The sequence below is a fragment of the Dama dama genome, chromosome 18 (assembly GCF_033118175.1).
Source record: "Dama dama isolate Ldn47 chromosome 18, ASM3311817v1, whole genome shotgun sequence".
In the NCBI taxonomy this organism is placed as follows: Eukaryota; Metazoa; Chordata; class Mammalia; order Artiodactyla; family Cervidae; genus Dama; species Dama dama.
This window is the reverse complement of record NC_083698.1, coordinates 110,901,754-110,922,818: the sequence shown is the minus strand read 5'-3', so window position 1 is coordinate 110,922,818 and position 21,065 is coordinate 110,901,754. Positions and strand designations below refer to the sequence as shown.

The following is a 21,065-nucleotide window of genomic DNA, read 5'->3' as shown; positions in this document are numbered from 1 at the left end:
AAAGGTGTGTCCACAAGTGCTGTGCTGACACATGGAGGCCAAACAGTGCATGTGTGTCTGCTTAGTCCCTCAGTCGCATCTGACTCTGTGACCCCGTGGACTGTAGCCCTCCAGGCTCCTCTGTCCATGGGACTCTCCAGGCAAGAATACTGGAGCGGGTTGCCATGTCCTCCTCCAGGGCATCTTCCCGACCCAGGGATCGGACCCACACCTCTAATGTCTCCTGCACTGGCAGGTGGGCTCTTTACCACCTGCACCGCCTGTGAAGCCCGGAGGTCCTGGCAGACGTGACCTCAGCTCGGGGACCTGGAGACCCAGCCCGGAGGTGGCACGCTCTTCACCTCGCACTCCTGCAGACATGTGAGGGAGGGGACCCCCGACCTCAGTGTGGCGAGATCGCCCCACGGTCCTAACCGAGCAGAGAGCAGTCGTTTTCCCTGAGTCCAAACCGCCTCGGCCCTTTAACACAGCGTTCTGGACCCACAAAGGAGCCGGTTTACGAGGTATTAACTATTTCCCCTCCATGTCTATCCACACTCTCAGGGCAGGACGCTCGGGAGGGAGCTCCACCAGACAATGGAAATGACGTCATTTCCCACATTCTCTGCTGCCTCCGCACCTTCGCACTTGCTGTTCTGTGACCCCAACCCCTCCCCTCCATCAGGTCAAAGGTCACCTCCCCCTGGAGAAGCGCCCACCGTCAATCTCAGGCCCCCCTGCAGGTCCACACTACACTAGCTCTCAGAGACTCGGTCACAGGCCTGGCTGCCCCATCCCACACCGGGTGTTGGGGCTCAGGCCCATCCCAGGGACAAGACACACAAATGTCCAGTAACAGGAATCGACCGGCCTGTGGAAATTTGACTCACGCCCGGGACGTGATGCATCTTCACGGTGGCCGAGCCTGGGTTTTGGCCCAAGTCTTTCTTCCTTTTCTCACGTGGAAAGGACTGAGTGGTCCCCCTGGGGGTTTCCGAAACCCCATGGGGCTCTGAGGGTCCTGGTGTTCAGACCTCTTGGTGGTAAGAGTCGAAGCATTCAAGGCCCATTAACCCCTGCTTCCCACACCAAGCAAAACAAAACAAAAGCACATTTTAATCCAACTGATTTAAAAGTTGACAGTGCTTGAAAGGCTAATGAACACCCAAGTTACTATTTAATTTTGGGAACTGAGGAAATTCTTTGTTGTTCAGTCGCTCAGTTGTGCCTGACTCTTTGCAACCCCATGATTACAGCACGTCAGGCTTCTCTGTCCTTCACTATTTCCCAGAGTTTGCTCAAGTTCATGTCCATTGAGTTGGTGATGCCATCCGACGATCTCATCCTCTGTCATCTCCTTCTCCTCCTGCCTTCAATCTTCTCCAGCACCAGGGTCTTTTCCAATGGGTCAGCTCTTCACATCAGGTGGCCAAAGTATTGGAGCTTCAGCATCAGTCCTTCCAGTGAATATTCAGGGTTGATTTCCTTTAAAATTGACTGGTTTGATCAACTTTGCGCAAGGAACTCCAAGAGTCTTCTCTAGCACCACCGTTTGAAAGCATCAGTTCTTTGGCACTCAGCCTTCTTTGTGGTCCCACTCTCCCATCCATAGGTGACTAGTGGAAAAACCATAGCTTTGACTATACGGACCTTTGTGGGCAAAGTAATGTGTCTGCTTTTTAACACTCTGTCTAGGTCTGTCACAGCTTTTCTTCCAAGGAACAAGCATCTTCTAGTTTCACTGATGCTACCCAAACCCAAGCTTATGGTAGGAGCTGGAGCACGGACCTCACAGGGGCTTCTAGAAGCCTCAGCCCTCCAGCCTGTGATCTGGACCTCTGTGTCTGCTTAAGGGAAGCCTGGGAGGAGGCAGCTAAGGGGCTTGGGGGTGCGGGTGGGGCTGTGGGTCAGACCAGAGGACACGCATGAAGACGGGATCAGTGGGAACACAGAAGGAGCGTCCTTGGGGACAAGAGCAGGAATGGGTCCTTTGCAGTCAGAGAGGCAGCTCCGAGCTCCCACATCTGGGGGCTGGACGAAGCTCCGGGGGTGGGGGGGAGGCGGCCTGGATGGGCAGACATCACCAGGCAGGAGACCTGGGGCAGCCTCTCAGGGCTGGTTGTCACTTTCTCTCCACGCATCTGCACGAGGATTTGACACTGCTGACACCAGCTAAGCTTGAAAAAGCTTTGTGCTCAGGCTGACGCACAGCCTACGAGTGAGGCTCGCGTGGAGCTAAGGAGAACACAGACTTGCCACTGGAACACGGAGCTTCTGGTTGGTTCCGGGACCTGGGAGCCACGGCTTCGAGAGGGAGCCCCCAGTGCTCTAACTGCACACGGCGTTCTGATGGCACACGGCCTCGGCAGACGGCGTGTGAATAGCTAGTACCTCTGTATTAAAATCCCACCCTTCACAGAAAGGCACCACGGCAACAGACTATTAAATTTAGTTAAATATTAGATTTCTCATTTAATGATTGCCCACACAACCGGTTTTATCAGCAGAGAGCTGGCTGTCCCACCGGGGAGTTGAGTTAAGCCATTTTATTTGTTCCCATAATTGCATTCAAAGAGGGCAGGGGCTCGGCGGAGGAAATAAGAAGAGATGGGCTTGTTCCCCGAGGAGTCTCTTTTGACGTGGGGGCCATGGGGACCTGCCGTCAGGAGCAGACAAATGGCCGCTCCTTAATTAAATGTGAGCCCCTCTAATATTTGACGGAATTAGCTATTATCAGATCTGGACACGGTGAGCCTGCTGGAAGCCGGGTGGCTCACAAGGGCTGCCTCCCAGCTGGGCCCCCGCGTGCAGGCGCCGTGTGGCCATGGCTGTTCCGGGACCCAGTTGGCTCAGGCCATTGGTGGAATCGCCACTTGGCTGCATTTGGGGGCCTGAGTGACCAGCGTTGAATGGCAGCCAGCGAGCTGCTGGGCTGGAGGAGAGAAGTGCTGCCCACCCCGTCTCGGGTTGCTGCCGGCGGCAGGAGGGTGGGGCTGGCACAGAGGCCGCTTAGTCTGGGCAGTGCTCCCCCGTTGCCAGGGTCTGGCCACCCACCTGGATTTCCAGGCCTCCTGTAGCCCGGGCCTTTCCTGGTGTGTCTTAGGCAGCTGTCCCCATAGCATCAGTGACTGCGGCATCCCAGAGGCGGCCTGCCCACCTGGGGATGTGAGGCTCAAGCCCAGTGCGGCACAGATGCGATCCTAAAGGTGGTCACACGGTTTGCTGTGCCTCTTTCTCTCCAGTCAGACTGTAAGCGACGTGGAGGCAGGGTGATGGAGTGTGTCTATAGCACTGGCACGATGAGGGGCCACGTGTGGCCCCCACCCAGTCAACTCTGTTCTCACTGAGAACGCAGTAGCGGTGGACACGGAGCCTCCAACCCACCGCCCTCCAGAGTCCTGGGGACAACTTTGGGCTTGATGGGGCCAGGCGTACTCGTGCCGACCCCTCCGGAGGACATCTCCCCATTGTCCTGGCTCCTGACATGCCTGATGGCACAGCTGACGCCCCTGTGTGGTCACTCGGAGGAAGGTGAGGAGGGTGGGGTGGCCACCAGGCAGAGGACCGAGGGAGCACGTGGACTGGCACCAGACAGCCGCTGGCTGGGACGGCCTCAAACAAGAGCCGCTGTGACCCCACCCGCCACGCGAGCGGGCTTTGCTTCTTTATAACAACCCGACTGAAGGGAGCAGGAGGGAGAGACGCTGGCCAGGAGTTCTGGGGCAGAAGCCATGCCCGGCAGCCCAGGAACTCGGGTCCAGGAGCGGCGGTCACAATGCCGTGGGCGCCGTCGGGGCAGACCACGCTGTAGCCACCTGCAGGCGCTCGGGACCCGGGCTGGGCTGTGTTGAGGGCAACAGGGGAGCTGGTGGTCCTCTGCACCCGGATCGCACCCCCTCCCCGAGCTCACACCCCTCACGCTCACCTCAAAGCGTCTATTAGGAAACCAGGAAACGGCTGCTGCCTTCAGAGACAGGCGGGACCTTCCGGGGCCCTGCCTGCCATGGCCTGTCTGCCTGGGGCTGTCGCACAACGCAGGCCACAGGCTGGCTGTCCAGGCTCCCCACAGCGTCTCCAAAGACTTGCCCTCGGGCTGCTGGGCTGCGGGCAGGTGGCCCCCACACTCTGTCTCCCATCTGCACACAGGTCGGAACCGCCTTCCAGACGAGTGGGGCGGCCCTGGGCTCCGCTTGGGGCTCACAGACCACAGGGACCCAGTGCTGCGTCAGGCTAACCTGGGCGGTTTTTGGAGGGACCGTCGGGGAGGCTGTGGCTGTGAGCAGGTCACTCGGGTGACAGCAGAACGAAGGCCTCAGCCCCCGGTGACAGGAGCGAGCCCCAAGGTCACGACCTTGTGCTTGGGCTCGTGTGAACCAAGGTCTGGCCCGGCCCGGCGGTGTGACCTCGGGTGAGCTGCTGTGAGGCGGGCGCCCAGGACTGTCCAGGAAGCTGCAGGCAGGCCAGCCCTTGATATTAGGTGGTCTCTCAATTATGTAAAAAATGGTGAGTGTGGTGCCAATGGGGATTAGGTATTTGGGGTGCAGTTCAAGGGCTCAGTCCTGCTGACCACAGAACCCTCCCCCAGGATCTCCCTCCTTCTCGGAGCTCCCCCGCAACTGCACAGAGGCTGAGCAGGGTTCACTGCAGGGCAAGGACCTCTGTCTCTGGGGCAGGGAGAAGATGAGGCTGTGGTCGCCCAGCCGGCTCAGAGGCCGGGGTATGCGGGCTTGGTAGGGAGTGGCCTGCCTGGCCTGGCCTATCTCAGGGTGGATGCAGGACTGAGCCGCTGGGCCTGAGGAGCCCCCCAGCCACACTGGCCGAAGGCTGCGCTGGTCAGCGCTGTCAGAGCTGGGGGCCGGGCTGTGCCCCTGCTGCCTGCTTGAGGGGGGACCAGCGCTCTCCGGCTGGGCGCACGTCAGGTGTGCTCCTCTGCCTCGGGTTTCCTCCTCAATTCTGGGGTAACGGGAGCGCCTGCCTCCCGGGCGGTGGGGGGAGAAGATGGGATAAAACACGCAGAGAATCTGCAGCTCCGGCTCGAGGCCGGCTCTGTGACGCCGGCCCAGGTCAGTCACCATCACCTCTACTCTGGGCCCCAGACCCGCCCTAGTTCTGGAAGGTGGTCACGGTGCAGCCTTGGGTGGGGCAGGTACATCATGTGGGCTTCGGCAGAGGTGCCAGGAGGCTTTGATGGGCCCCCCAACCCCCCTGCGTCTCGGACGGGGGAGCCCCACCCCTGTCTGGGGACAGCCCGCCCAGTTCAACAGAGAGACCCAAACCCGGGGGCACTGTGTTCTGTGCCAACACAGCGGGGACATGTTGGGATGGGAGGCTCTGGAGCTGACATGAGACCCGTTAGGAATTAGTTCAGTTCAGTTCAGTCGCTCAGTCATGTCCGACTCTTGGTGACCCCATGATCTGCAGCACGCCAGGCCTCCCTGTCCATCACCAACTCCCGGAGCTTACTCAAACTCATGTCTAGTGAGTCGGTGATGCCATCCAACAATCTTATCCTCTGTCGTCCCCTTCTCCTCCCACCCTCAATCCTTCCCAGCATCATGGTCTTTTCAAATGAGTCAGGAGTTAAACACCCAGGAAAAATCCCCCCGCAGACTCCCCACCACAGTGCATGGAGGTGGGACTCCACGCTTCGGCTCTGATGGGCTATCGGGAACTGTGACCTCCGGGTCTTATTTTCCAGGTGGCCCCCCCAACTCTTCCTGCAGTGTCAGCATCTGGCATGGAGCCCACCCACGAATATATATACGGAATGGACTCTGTATCCATCCACTCTCACATCCATTTTCTGGCTTTTTTTCCTTTGCACTTAAATGATTTAGTTATTTACTTTTGATTTCATTGTTATTGATCTTTAATTTTGGATTTCTGTCTAAATGTGCTGCTGGCCATCTCCTTTCTGAAACTTTCCCCCTAACCAACTCTCCCTGGTCCCTGAAACCCTGTCATCGAGACAGCAGCAGTTCCTTGTGGAGAGAATTAAAGGAACCGCTGTGAGGTGGGGCTGTATGAGGGAGGGTGCTGAGCAGGGTCCAGCCAGGGCTGGTGCAGCGGGGGTGCTGGCTCCAGGAAGGGGGGGCAGACTGGGGGGAATGGAGGCCCAGACTCCCGAGGGATTAGGGTAGAGGAAGGCAGAGACAGGGGGTGACTGAAGTCGAGGGCTCCTTACTTCTGAGCTCTCCCACCGGCTGCCTGCACCCACCATTTCAGGTGAACATACATGTGCACAACATGTCACCCCAAGGTGTGTGGGTCCTTGAGAGTCTCTGGAAAGCTCCACCGCTGCAGTGGCCTGGACATGAAGACCCCTATGCCAGGGAGGTGGCCCCGGACCCACAGAAGCAGATGGGCTGGAGGTGTCCATGGAGCCTTGGCCCGTGATGGGGGGCTCTCAGAGCCGGGAGGGCTTGGCAGGCCCAGCTGGAGAGCCCAGCACTGGCTGTGCACGTCAATGAGGCCCAGGGCTCTGCCTCAGGTGGGGCTCTGCCTAGGGGGTTGCAGACAAGGCCGGCTCACCCCAGGCGGCCTCCGGGCCTTGGCACCTGCGGGCCTGTGGGCCCTCACTGGCTGGGAGATCTTCACGTCTATCACATCTAACCAGTACTGGGGATACGAGTTCATCTGGAGCTGCCAGAAGACGACCATCGCGGCCTCCAAACATAATCTACACCTGGATCACCTCTTAAAGCCTTTCCGCTTCCCCCTCCCACGTTGCAGGGAGATTTAAGACAAGACCAAAGAGCAACTTACTTTTCTTATCGGTCGTGTTGTGCACGGTCACCGTGGGGATCCCAGGACCTGCAGTGGGTAGAGACACAAGGAGGCCGTGTGTTAGCTGAGAATCAAAGAGAACCAAGCCTTGGTTACCACGTGCTCCTCGGGGCTCTGGGCGCCCGGCCCCATGGAGGGGTCATCAGCATGGACAGCAGAGGCCAGGTCCCTGGGGATTAAGGGCACATCTTCCTAAGTTTGCGTCCATGCCAATTACAAGGAACCCAAGAAGTGCATGGTTTTAGGTGGTCATAATGAGATAAAACATCGACGCTCTTATAACCTCACTGTGACCCTCCAGGCAGTCCTACAGGGTCTTCACTGAGCTCCAGTCAATCTGCGGCCTCATCCTGAGTCACCCGTCGAGGCCGCCTTGCTGGCTCCTACCGGGGGGGAGCCCTCCGGGGGGGAACCCTCCCCTCCTGTCTCCTGTAATGGCTGGGTAACACTTGTAGGGTAACACGATCCCTGTGCAAGTGTTCAGCTGTGTTTCCCTGTTCCCTGATGCAGCTTCCAGCTCTTAGGTTGTCCTGAAGCTGCAGGCCTGGAGTGAGACGGGGGCCTGGCCAGCTGCGGGCTGTCTGTAGGTCAACTTTGTTACCCTCTTTAGCAAAAGGAGAGTCTGGCAAGAGAAAAGGCCTCCCAAACTTACTTTTCAGATATTCTGAAGGCATACTGAGAGGCAGGCGTGGACTTTTCCAGCCTCATCTCTGTGCCTTCTCTGCACTCCTGTTCCACTGGGGGTAGTGTGGTGGTGGTGGGCCTTCGCGCAGGGTGTGAAGGGCACCAGTCTTGTTCCCCATCCCCATCCCAGCCTACTGTCCTCTCTGCCTGAAGTCTCTGCTCCCAGACACAGGCTTTGTCTTCATTAAGTCTCTGCTCACACACCTCCTCCATCCCCCCAAGTCCCGATGCAAGACAAACTCCCACCCCCACCACCCCCAAGCCCGGCCCCACTCCCCCTCTTCTTTACAGAGCGCTGCCTCCTGCCATGACATCAGGACCTGAGAGTATGAATTCTCAGCATATGTGTCCACTGTTCATTCCAACTGCACTAGAGCAGAGGCCCTAGAATTTATATGAACAAATTCTGAACCTTGGTCTTATTTACTGCCATTATCTCCAGCATCTAGAATGCTGTTTAGAACATAGCTGGGGCTTGATCACATATCTGTGGACTGAACGCTGAGCAAAGGACCTCAGACCACACAGGAAGGAGCTGGGGAGGCTGCCCCTTGGCCCTGGTGATCTGGGGAGACGGCAGGGAGAGAGGCCATGAAGGCAGGTGGGCAGCAGTGGGCAGAGGGGATGGATGTATCCCAGGGCCTGGTGGGCGGGGCTGCTGTTCCTCTGCCTTGGGCAGGGGACTCGGGGGTGCTCTGAGCTCACGGGGAGGCTGCATCTAAGCTGGAGGTTCACACTATTTGGGCAGCTTCCCCGGGATCACCATCAGGACTCCCTGCCCACTTCCAAGGGGCCAGGTGACAAGGGGCTGAGTTGTGAGCCGGGGGTCTGCGTGCGTCCCACCACCTCGAGGCTCAGAGCCCCGGCCACACTCAGAGGCTGCAGAGCGGAATCCCAGTCCAGGGCCCAGAGAGGATGCGGCAGAGAGGCCACGGGGTCCGAAGTACTGTGAGAGGCACGAGGGGCTGCCCCAGCCAGGGGGCACCCCAGGGCCAGCAGGGCTGAGGGACAGACAGCGGTCACAGCAGCCGTGGACTGCCTGTCCCTGTCCGGGACCAGACCCAGACACAAAGTCCAGGAGGTCTGGGGCCTCGTCTGACCCGCTGGGTGCCCCTCCTCCATTTCCCCATGGGTAGGATGCCCAGATCATATGCAGGTTATCCAGTTACATTTGAATTCCAGATAAACAATATGTATTTTCAGTATAAATATGTCCCAGGCAGCACTGGGATTTACGACTAAAAATTCATTTGTTGTTTACCTGAAATCAAGTGGTACTGGGTGTCCTGCCTTTTTATTTGCGGAACCAGGCACCTTCGACCCGGGGTGGGGAGGGAGCAGCAGGGTTGGGAGACTCTGTGCATTTAGCCTAAAGGGACGGCGCTCACTGAAGGGCTAAGCGCCGGCGGTGGGTTTCAATTATTGAGTCAAGCTAAGTTTTCTGGCTGGAAGATCCGCTTCCCCACGGGGCGTGTGTGTGGAAGAACAGAGCAGGTACTGAGAGACAAGCTGCGCTCCTTCCTCCGAACATTTCGGGGAGAACACATTTGCCAACAGAGCACGTCCTCCATTCTTATTAATAATGTAAACAGTGATTATTTATTTAGTGCCTACTATGTCAAAGGCACTCTGCTAGGTGTTTATATGAATAATTCCTAGTCCTCCCAGTGGCTCTACAAAGCAGGTGCTTCCAACCGTATTTTGCAGATGAGAAAACACAGGCTTTGAGAGCTTTAAGTCTTCTGTCCCAGCAGTATAGCAGGGAAGTTGTTGAGCCTGGATGGGGCCCTTATTTTCAAATGCATTAACTTGATGCGGGCATGTGAGCTACATTCCTTCAGGTGTGTCCGACTCTTTGTGACCCCAGGGACAGTAGGCTGCCAGGCTCCTCTGTCCATGGGAGTCTCCAGGCAAGAATACTGGAGTGGGGTGCCATGCCCTCCTCCAGGGGATCTTCCCAACGCAGGGATCGAACCCGAGTCTCTCATGTCTCCTGCACTGGCAGATGGTTTCTTTACCACTGAGCCCCCTGGGAAGCCCAGTGAACTTGGCACATGTTTCTAAAAAAATTCAAACACCACAGGAAGGAATAAAGTGACAAGTAAAAGGTCCTTCTCACCCCACTTTCCAGAAGTAACCTAAATTATTCTAAAATGTCCTAAAATGTTTTTTGTATGTTGGGCTTCCCTGGTGGTTCAGCTGGTGAAGAATCTGCCTGCAATGCAGGAGACCTGGGTTTGATCCCTGGGTTGGGAAGATCCCCTGGAGAAGGGAATGGCTACCCACTCAAGTATTCTCTGCATGTAGGTGGTCAAATTTACAAATAAGTAATTATTTCAAACATTAAAAAAAAAACCCTTTCATGTAAATATGCAGCTTTATTGAATTTTTAAGTTGTAGCACATTGCCTTACTTTTTAGAGATAAAACTTAACACACGGATTTGAGGTCACCCATGTCCCCTAATCTCAGTCTGCTCCCTTCCCAGAGGCTGACTTACCTTGGAGTTAGTATTTATCATTTCCATGTGTATTTAAAAGATATTATTGCCACATGATAGATGGTAACCAAACAATATCATGTGGCAAAAATACATTTTTTCACTAGTCATGTACAGATGTGAGAGCTGGACCATAGGAAAGCTGAGCACCGAACAATGGATGCTCTTGAACTGTGGTGTTGGAGAAGACTCTTGAAAGTCCTGTAGACTGCAAGGAGATCAAGCCAGTCCATCCTAAAGGAGATAAGTCCTGAACACTCATTGGAAGGACTGATGCTGAAGCTGAAGCTCCAGTGTTTTGGCCACCTGATGCAAAGAACTGACTCACTGAAAAAGACCCCGATGTTGGGAAAGATTGAACGCAGGAGGAGAAAGAGATGACAGAGGATGAGCTGTTTGGTGGTGTCACTGACTCAACGGACATGAGTTTGAGCAAGCTCCAGGAGCTGGTGATGGACAGGGAAGGCTGGCATGCCACAGTCCATGGGGTTGCAAAGAGTTGGACATGACTGAGTGACTAAACAACAAAAATGTGTTAATAATAATACATACACCACATACTGTATAACACAGCACACCTCAGTAGTTTGAACTGCTTTGATATCTAGTCTGACAACAGCAGGACGACAAAGCCAAACTCCCAGCAGGTGAGTGGGCATAGCCGCCTGGGAGGACGACTCAGCCACAGCTGTGAAACCTGATGACGCCTGACCCACGGCCAGAGGGTCCCACCTCTGCGCCCGTCTCAGAGCGGGCCCTGTGCATGGACAAACGGAGGCATGGAGACTGCTCTTAACTGCCACTGCATCTGAGCAACAGCTGCTGGGCGAGCTGTGGGCAGGGGAGGGACCCTGTTAATGCAGTCTGCCCACCCAGTGGGAGACGGCAGCGTGCAGGAGACACATGGGCAAGTGTGGAAAATGCCGTAAGCCCCCTACATACGAAAGAGTTACACTCGAGAGCACGTCTGTAAGTCCAGTTTGTTTGTAAGCCCAACAAAGTGAGCCGACATAACTGGCTACCTAATACTGTGCTGCAATAGGTTTATAATTCTTTTCACACAAATAATACATAAAACACACACACACAGATAAAGGAAATATGTTTAATCTCACAGGACAGTATCTTGAAAAGCACAGTAGTCCAGCACAACAGCTGGCTCTCAGGGGCTGGCATCCGTGAACAGGCAGGAATGGCTGGGGGAGGGAGGGGGGGTGGGAGGTGGTGGAGCCGAAGGATGGTCAGTGATGGGAGACGGAGGGCCAGCTGCAGGGTCTCTCACGCCTGGCGCTGATGGAACACACATGTGCATCTTTGGAAGCTTGCATCTTGGAGGTTCGTATGTAGGGGATTTATTGTACCACGTTACATGAAAACATCAAGCTGCAGAATGGTAGATGCTGCAGTACCATGACGATGGAAATGATTTCCACAAGTGGTAAACCTTCGTTTTAAACAGATGTATATCTGTTATGTGGACACATCATTATGTCTTTGGTCCACTCCCTACTGATGGATATTCACACTGTTTCCTTCTGTTTTTTTTTTTTGTTGTTGTTGTTGTTGCTAAAAACACTGTCACAGAAATCCTCTCACACGTATCTTCACACACAGGTAAGACTGTGCTGGTTAAGCTCATTAATGGCATTGGAACTGCTGTGTTAAAAAGGCCGTACAGTCAGTTTTCACTAAATAGGTTCGTGGTTTCAAACACAATCCCCCCAAATCTTGGTGCTTTAATACAACAGGAGCTCAACCCTTGAGGCTATGACATCCTGGGGAACTGGTCAGCCGCGGCCGTGCTGGTCCTCCTCCGTGATCCAGGCTGAGAGGGCAGCCTTCATCTGGAAGGTATGCACCCATGGCTGCAGGAAATCAGAGGGAGCTGCCGAAAAATGCTCGGGGCCATAGTTCATGTGCACTCCGGTGTGCTTGACGACGGAGCTGGAAAACCTCTCCAGAGGAGGGGCCGTGAATCACATGTGATGGGAGGGTGGTCTGGTAACACCAGGGCGTTACCACAATGAGCAGAGACTGGGATGCCAACGCACATGGTCTCGTCAGCCTACAGCTAAAGGCGAACGGAGGTCTAGGCTATAACTTGAAAAAGGTATGTGTGGGGTTGTTTCGTTTGTTTGTTTGTGTTTGCTTTTACCGTCCTCACAGGCACGTATTTATCTTGGTGCTGCTTTGATCTACCTTCTTCAAATATCGAGTGGGTTGATGCTGGACAACTGCCTGTGCAATTCATGTGCGTGGACTGCAAACTGCCTGTCTCATGTATGGTCCGCTTCACTCGCACTGTTGCTTGGGTTCACGTTATTTAGTAATTAGCTCTATTTTATAGGAATATTCGTAGCAGCTTTACTTGTTACGGATAGACACTGTAAACAATACAGACACCTACCAGCAAGGTGAATGAACTGGCATGACATCACAGGGCAGGGAAGCGCAGATGCAGACAAGGGAGCCGGCTCCTCACGGAGCGGCTGCAGATTCCCCTCCTGCGTCCTTCCTGACTGTGCCTCAAAAGGTGCCCTCGGTACCAACGGCAGCAACTGTCATGATGAATGCCACTTTCAAAAAACACACCTGCTCCGACCAAGTTTCCACTACTGTACACACATATACACAACTGCTTCTACCAAGTTTCCACTACAATACACACACACACACACACACCCACACACACACCATAATTGCTCCTGCAAAGTTTCCACTACTCTCCCCTCCCCAGACTGACACACACACACACACACACACACACACACAAATCTTCGGGCCGGGGATCTGAGTCATCCCAGTACCTGTCCTGAATCTGGGAGTCAATGTCGTGAACAAAACGTTTGCTGAGTGGACTAGCAGCTCATGAAGGACAGCTTCCTAAGCATATGCTTGGTCGTCGTGTATCAAGGCAGCGTATTTAAACCAGCTAAAGAAGGATCCCCTAAGACCACCCTCTGGGTCCTGTCCTTTAATCAGGTCCTAGTTTCCTTCCTGATACTCAGCAACCCCTCTGCCCCCAACCCTTTTCTCTAAGCACCGAGGGTGGCTGTCTTTACTCACAGGATCTGAATTGTATTCTCTTTTTTCTGAGAGCCACATCACAACCATGTCATCTTTCCTGTCATTTTAATATAGAATATTTTTTAGAATGGGCTTCCCAGGTAGCACAGTAGTAAAAAATCTGCCTGCCAATGCAGGAGATGCAAGAGACCTGTGTTTGATCCCTGAATTGGAAGATCCCCTGGGGTAGGAAATGGCAACTCACTCCAGTATCCTTTCCTGGAGAATCCCACGGATGGGGAGCCTGCTACAGCCCATGGCATCACAAAGAGTTGGACATGACTGAGTACACACGTCAGGTCACATTCTTTAGAATAGCCGAACAGAAACAATACAAATAAAAGCTACATCTAAAGTAAAAGTTGCTCAGTCGTGTCTGACTCTTTGAGACCCCTTGGAACTATATAGTCCATGGAATTCTCCAGGCCAGAATCCTGGAGTGGGTAGCCTTTCCCTTCTCCAGGGGATCTTCCCAACCCAAGGATCGAACCCAGGTCTCCATCATTGCAGGTGGATTCTTTACCAACTGAGCCACAAGGGAAGCCCAAGAATACCAGAGTGGGTAGCCTATCCCTTCTCCAGCAGATCTTCCTGACCCAGGAATCGAACTGGGGTCTTCTGCATTGTGGGTGGACACCGAAGTTAAAAACCAGCCTATACGTATAATTTAAACGGATTAATTACAACCTAATCCTATCCAACTACCTCCTCTGTGAGGGCCCGCCCCCAGGTCCATGGGCATCGTGGTCGAGGTGCTGGGTCCTTCTCCTCTCATGCCATCACGCACACTCCTCTGGCCCAGGTGGCCTCAACCCGTGACTCTGTGAATTTTAAGATCACCCATCGTTTTGAGATTTCTATGATGCTTGGGCCCCTGAAAATTGGCAGATAATTTAGGAAAACACCTAACTCAAAACAAACTCACAAGAAATGGAGAAAAAGCAGGAGATTCCCACTTCAGAGTAAGATATTTGGGCTTTGTGATCCTTTGACCAGACCTGGGTTAGTGTTGCTGAGGATTTCTTTAAGAGGAGAAGAAACACACTAAACCCAGGAGGCCCACACACATGATTTCAGGGAGCCTGCAACACTTAAAGGGGAGCCTGCTAAACTCATTTTAAACAATTAAGGACACCTTTACTAAAGAGCCTTCAGAGGGGCTTCACCACTGAAGCTTTAAGTTGGTTTTCCTTACTTTTCTTCCTCTTCTTCCAAACGATCTCACTTGCATCCAGCCAAGAGCTACCTGATTAAACGCGTTGTTCTGAACAGCAGGAAGCTTTCACGTGTTCGTCACTGCTGCCTACAATCCCTTCCTTCCACCTGTCTCTGCACAGACCACAGTGGCCCAAGTCTCTCTAGACGGTCAGAATCCAACAGCACTCTGTTAAACTGCTATCCTTCCAACAGCTCCTATTTGCAGTTTCTTTTTACTTTGCATGTGATTCAACCCGACAAACATATATGGAGACTCTACCATGTTTAGGGAGCAGGGCCAGGTCCCAGGGATACGGGCAGAAGAAGACAGACATATCTGCCACCAAGAAGCTCAGAGGCTAGCAGAGGAAGACAGCCAGGCACAGAAACAGTCCCCGGAAGAAGGTACACCATTCTGAGGTCTGCAGACGGACCCAGGAGTCAGGACGTGGTCCCCAGTCCTGTCTGGGTCAGCTCGGCCACCAGCTAGCTACTTGTGGTTCCAGTCAAGGGGTGTTTCTTACCTGGGTCCCAACTCTGGAATACAGGGTGGCTAAGGTCTATTCTTAATAAGAGGAACAGCAAAAATGATGACACCACCAGTCTGGGTGCCCATCAGGTGCAGGGCTGGGTGCTGCGGAGACCCTGCCTCACCTCACTGGCTCTGGGAGGCCAAGGCAGCTGGTCTGCACAGACGTTAGCATGCTGTGATCGACTGCAGCCTCCCGTGAGATACAAACACGGACCCTGGGGAGGGGAGATGCTCCACACCTATGCCCAGAAGGAAGCGCTGTTCTCAGCCTGATGGGTAAGGCAGGGAGGGACAGGAAGTGGGTGATGGAGAAGCAGGACCACCTGTCTGTTCCCTCTTAGCATCCCTTCCGTGTCATCCCCTTTCGGCTCGTCCTCGGACACAGGACATGCTTTGAAATGAGAGCAGATAATCATGTCCCATTGTAAATGCCTCTGTCAATCAGGTCATTTACTAAACACTCAATTCTCCATGTGCTCACCTATGGACACACTCATGTGCACACACCTAGACTCATGTGAGCAGCCACCTGTGAACACACACATGCAGTCACAAAAATATTTATTAATATTATGAGTCTCTTTGCCCCTTCCTGAGATTTCTTACGTCCTTGATAGGTTAAGCATGTCTCAGCTGCTGCCCCTTTGCTCAAGCAGAAATTGCACAAAAACAGTTCTGTTTGCTCAGCCTTTGCTTACAAAGAGACAACTGCCATAAAAACAACATTTGGTCTTTTAAAAACTCCGGGTAGCTGACAGAGACTATTTTGGCTCAAGTTAAAAAAAAAAAATCTGAGTTCCAAGTTTATGTTGTTTCCGAGTGGAAAAATAACCACACAGAAGCAAGCAAAGTCACAACCAACCCATAAGGTAGTTCTGGTCAATAAAGATCCTGCCGCCAGATGGGGAGAAATTCAAATTATAAACAGAAAAGCTTTGAAGTACATCACAGACTTGCAAACAGAAAATACTTATTTTTTCCGTCTTGGTTGCCAGTCCCATTCATTTCAGAACATGAGTTTATACCTGCTCGACTGGATGGAGAGATGCGACAATTACAGATGAGAATAAAGTGATGAAAAATGACACAGACTGGAAAGGAAAAAAGTTGTCAGACTACAGGAAACCATAGAGACAGTGCTTGTCCTTATTGCTCTCATCTGTGTCCTCAGAGGAATTTGTGTGACGGATAATTCCCACCAGAAGCTAAACTCATGCTATATGAACAACAGAGACTCAGGCAGACTGGTGATCACCACCCAAATATCTCTTGAGCACGGATTAACGGTTCAAAGGCCAGCAGCCAGTTGGGTGAGCACAGGAAGCCTCCAGCCAGCGCAGAAGATGGGCCACGGCCCTGCTGGGCACAGCATCCGGATCTCTTTATTTGCCAGTTCATGAATTATGTATGCTTGATCACAAGGTTCATACACTGAGGTGATATTATCAGACTAATAAGCAGGGGGCGAGCCAAGCCTCACAGAACTACTGCAGAGAATGAAAATGTTTGTTTCCAAAGATGTTACTTCCTTGTCAACACTGCAGATGGACAATGTTGTGTTTGACTTTGAAACCTTGTTATCGCTGACATCGCGCGTGGGGTTTGGGGGTTCCCCTGCCATGCCTCGTAGCACTGAGTCCTGCTTCAATGCAGGTTCATGGGGCCCCTGGAAAGTGACCATAGGTCCCATGCAGCCGGGTAAGGAGCATCACGCAGAGGGCTTCACCGAAATCAGGGGTGGTTCCACCTGCTCACAAATGGTGGTGAAAAGTGTCACATTAACCTTTCACATTCACACGTGACCTCTTGCTCGAGAATTACATGTCACATTTCAGGCACATGACAGGCAAAGTCGGAGAAACCATCCCAGTAACAAAATGGGAGGGGCCTCTGTATGCTCCCCAAAGTCAGCTAGTATCTTTGGGAAATTGATTCACAGAAGTGTTAGGTTTTAGGAACTATCTGCCTTTTGTTGTTATTCAGGCGCTCAGTCATGTCCAACTCTTTGCAACCCCACGGACTGCAGCACACCAGGGTTCCCTGTACTTCACCATCTTCTAGAGTTTGCTCAAACTCATTCATGTCCATTGAGTCAGTGATGCCATCCAACCATCTCATCCTCTTTCGACCCTTTCTCCTCTCACCTTCAATCTTTCCTAGCATCAGGGTCTTTTCAAATGAGTCAGCTCTTCACATCAGGTGGCCAAAGTATTGGAGTTTCAGCTTCAGCATCAGTCCTTCCAATGAACACTCTGGGCTGATTTCCTTTCGGATGGGCTGGTTGGATCTCCTTGATGTCCAAGGGACTCTCAAGAGTCTTCTCCAGCACCACAGTTCAAAAGCATCAATTTTTTGGCACTCAGCTTTCTTTAAAGTCCAACTCTCACATCCATACATGACTACTGGAAAAACCTAGCTTTGACTATATGTACCTTTGTCGGCAAAGTAATATCTTTGCTTTTTAACATGCTGCTTAGGTTTGTCATAACTTTTCTTCCAAGGAGCAAGCGTTTTTTAATTTCATGGCTGCAGTCACCATCTGCAACGATTTTGGAGCCCAAGAAAATAAAATCTTTCACTGTTTCCATTGTTTCCCCATCTATTTGCCATGAAGTGATGGGACCAGATGCCATGATCTTAGTTTTTTGAATGCTGAGCTTTAAGCCAGCTTTCTCACTCTCCTCTTTCACTTTCATCAAGAGGCTCTTTAGTTCCTCTTCGCTTTCTGCCATAATGGTGGTGTCATCTGCATATCTGAGGTTATTGATATTTTCCCCGGCAATCTTGATTCCAGCTTATGCTTCATCCAGCCCAGCGTTTCACATGATGTACCCTGCATATAAGTTAATGAGCAGGGTGACAATATACAGCCTTGACGTACTTCTTTCCCAATTTGGAACCAGTCTGTTGTTCCATGTCCAGTTCTAATAGTTGCTTCTTGACCCGCACACAGATTTCTCAGGAGGCAGGTAAGGTGGTCTGCTATTCTCATCTCTTTAAGAATTTCCCACAGTTTGTTGTGATACACACAGTCAAAGGCTTTATTGTAGTCAATGAAGCAGAAGTAGATGTTTTTCTGGAATTTTCTTGCTTTTTCTATGAAAAATTTTCCAACAGATGTTGGCAGTCTCTGATTTCTGGTTCCTCTGCCTTTTCTAAATCCAGCTTGAACATCTGAAAGTGCTCGGTTCATGTACTGTTGAAGCCTGTCTTGGAGAATTTTGAGCATGACCTTGCTAGCATGTGAAATGAATGTAATCGTGCAGTAGTTTGAACATTCTTTGGCATTGCCTTGGGATTGGAACAAAAACTGACCTTTTCCAGCCCTGTGGCCACTTCTGAGTTTTCCAAATTTGCTGTCATATCGAATATAGCACTTTAACAGAATGATCTTTTAGGATTTGAAATAGCTCAACTGAAATTCCATCACCTCCACTAGCTTTGTAGTGATGTTTCCTAAGGCCCATTTGACTTGGCATTCCAGGATATCTGGCTTTAGGTGAGTGATCACACCATCATGGTTATCTGGGTCATTAAAATCTTTTTTCTATAGTTATCCTGTGTATTCTTGCCAACTCTTCTTAATATCTTCTGTTTCTGTTAGGCCTAAACCATTTTTGTCCTTTATTGTGCCTATCTTTGCATGAAATGCTCCTTTGATATCTCTAATTTTCTTGAAAAGCTCTCTAGTCTTTCCCATTCTATTGTTTTCCTCTATTTCTTTGCATTGTCCTCCTAAGAAGGCTTTCTTATCTCTCCTTGCTATTCTTTGGAACTCTGCACCCAGATGGGTATATCTTTCCTTTTTGCCTTTGCCTTTTGCTTCTCTTCTGCCTTTGAGCTATAGCAAAACTTTTATGCCCCATATGCATCACCCTGGGTGAAGTTTTTAGATGTTTAGCATAATTCACAGAATACAAAGTATGAATGTGAAGGAAGGAGCTTAGTTTGATCAGTTTTGTGAGGTTAGGCAAACTACAAGAGAAATAGTAAAACTGGCTGTTGCATTCATCCCTGTGTGTGTTCGAGCTGGATCTGGACCAGGGTGGGGTCAAGGTTCTTATGAGTAGACTTCCCACAGCTCCTGTATTGTGCTGTCTCTCACACTTGTGATAATACTTCTGATTATCTGCTGGTACTGTGATCTGATAGTTCTGGGATGAATTTTAACCAATGTGATTAAGTTCTGATTGGAGCTCTAATGATACATTCATGTCTTATCTTTTCAACTATATGTGGAGCTTAGGAACCCATTTTATACAACTCTGTATCCCACAAGGAAAATGTACAGTGTCTTATTCAGAGTAAGTGGTCAATGGATATTTGCTGAATAAATGAAGGACAAACTATTCATGGACAGGATGTATGCCTTGGGAAACTGTGAGGTTCAGAGGCTGTGGCCTGTTGTCTTGAATAATCTCAAAATTGCCAATTACCTTTTTTAGATGTTTGCTCTGGTTTTTAAAAAGTGCAAAAGATCACTTAGAGCTAAATTACATAACAAAGGTATTTTAAGTTTGATGATTACAATAACTGTCAACAATCAAGTCTATAATTAAGGGAAGAACTACAGATTCCTTGGGAGCCTGGTCCAAGAAGGTGATACTGCAAGAAATAGAGTAAATTCTTCTGGGCAATAACCTCTCGTCAGAACAGCTGTGCGGCTTCCTGAGAAGCGTATTTATTTGGATGTACAAATTCAGAATGCAAAGAAATGAGACTTCTATTATAACCCCAATGACGACAGGCTACACTTTAAGTCTTCTTTTCTTTTGAACTTGATCAAGTCTTGACTCAGACTGAAGGACTGTGGCCAGTGGGACTCTAACGCGCCCCTCGGTCTGCCTGCTTCTGCCCCCTGCGGCCCACCAGCCTGTGTCACAGCCCCTCACAGTCAGTCCACGGAGTGTAAGCGGGAGTGATCGCCAAGAGCTGGGTGTGTATCCCGAGGGCAGAGGCCTCAGCTCTCGGTGCAGGATCTGTGAGCTGGGGGTGCCGCCTGACTGTGGGGTACCGGGGTGACCAGGAGCGGATCCCCTACGGCTCCTGACGCTTGGTGGATACAGAGCGTCCTGCTCTTCCTTTTGGACTCAAGGATGTAGAACAAGCAGACCACTTCTTTTAAAGGGAAGTAAATCTACACTCAACTCTCTCATACTGTCATATCTGATTCCTCAGCAGGTCTCCTCAACCGCACCTGCTGAAGCATCTCCCGCCACCTCCCATTGCCATGGGAACACTTTCAGCACTTCCCTCCTCACCTCTGCCCAAGGATTCCCACAGTTTTGACCTTGGCACTCTTCTGATTAATACCCCCGAGTCGCTCTCCAATCCCCACATGACAAAGTTGAAACCCTTGGCACAAAATCAAAGACCTGTTCAGACAGTCTCCTATCACCCAACACACACCTCCCCAATGCCTTGTCCTTTAGAAGAGAAGCTGCGTTGTTTCGCATCAGGAGGCCTGCTCAGCCCTCCTCCCCCTTGATGCCCTGCCCACCTAGTCTCCTCTAAACCTCTGCATTGCCTGCAAGGCTCAGCTCCAGCATCTTCTCTGTGATGCTTCCTCTGACTATTCCCGCTTTGGTAGTATCAGTGTGATAACAATAATAAGAATAGCAACAATGTCATAATTACACCATGATCACCACATCAGGCATTGTTCTAAGTGTTTTACATGCAGTGACTCCTTTAGACTTTAAAATAACCCTGTGAAGTAGGCACTATATCCCCATTTCACAGACAAGTAACTGAGGTACAGAGTTGCCTATGGTATTGCCAGGAATGACAGCAGACACAGTCCATTCACGTGGATGCTCATGTACATATATTTCTTAGTTATAAAAGGCAGTGAACCTCAGTGTTCATCCTAGCAGCAACACTGGCTAGCTGAGTGGAGTTCTGCAGGTTACCTTTATTAGCTGGTCCTTAGCATCTTCCTCTTAAAAAGTTGTTCTGGAATCAAATGGTGATATGAATAAAAAGCCTAAAATATGTCACATGCCTCATACACAGGGGATTCCCAGGTGGCGCTAGTGGTAAAGAATCTGCCTGCAATGCAAGAGAGTTAAGAAACATGGGTTCGATCCCTGAGTTGGGAAGATCCCCGGGAGGAGGGCATGGCAACCCACTCCAGTATTCTTGCCTGGAGAACTCCGCGGACGGAGGAGCCTGGTGGGCTACAGTTCACAGGGTCACAAACAGTCGGACACGACTGGGCAACTGACACTTGACTTCATCAAGGTTCCAGGCTCCATGAATGACGATTCTTTCTCCAGTTAACAAATCAGATTTTACCTCTTAGCCCTGGACATCATGATCC

The 21,065-nt window shown here is 51.4% G+C and overlaps 1 protein-coding gene across 2 annotated transcripts in view; it reads right to left on the bottom strand.

Annotated features, from left to right (window-relative positions):
- Positions 1 to 21,065, bottom strand: part of DPP6 (dipeptidyl peptidase like 6) — a 795,051-nt gene that overhangs the window by 30,134 nt on the left and 743,852 nt on the right. For both annotated transcript variants that reach the window (XM_061166191.1, XM_061166192.1), the window contains exon 17: positions 6,745 to 6,792. In XM_061166191.1, the coding sequence (XP_061022174.1) occupies positions 6,745 to 6,792 (48 nt within the window). The remainder of the gene's footprint in view (positions 1 to 6,744; positions 6,793 to 21,065) is intronic.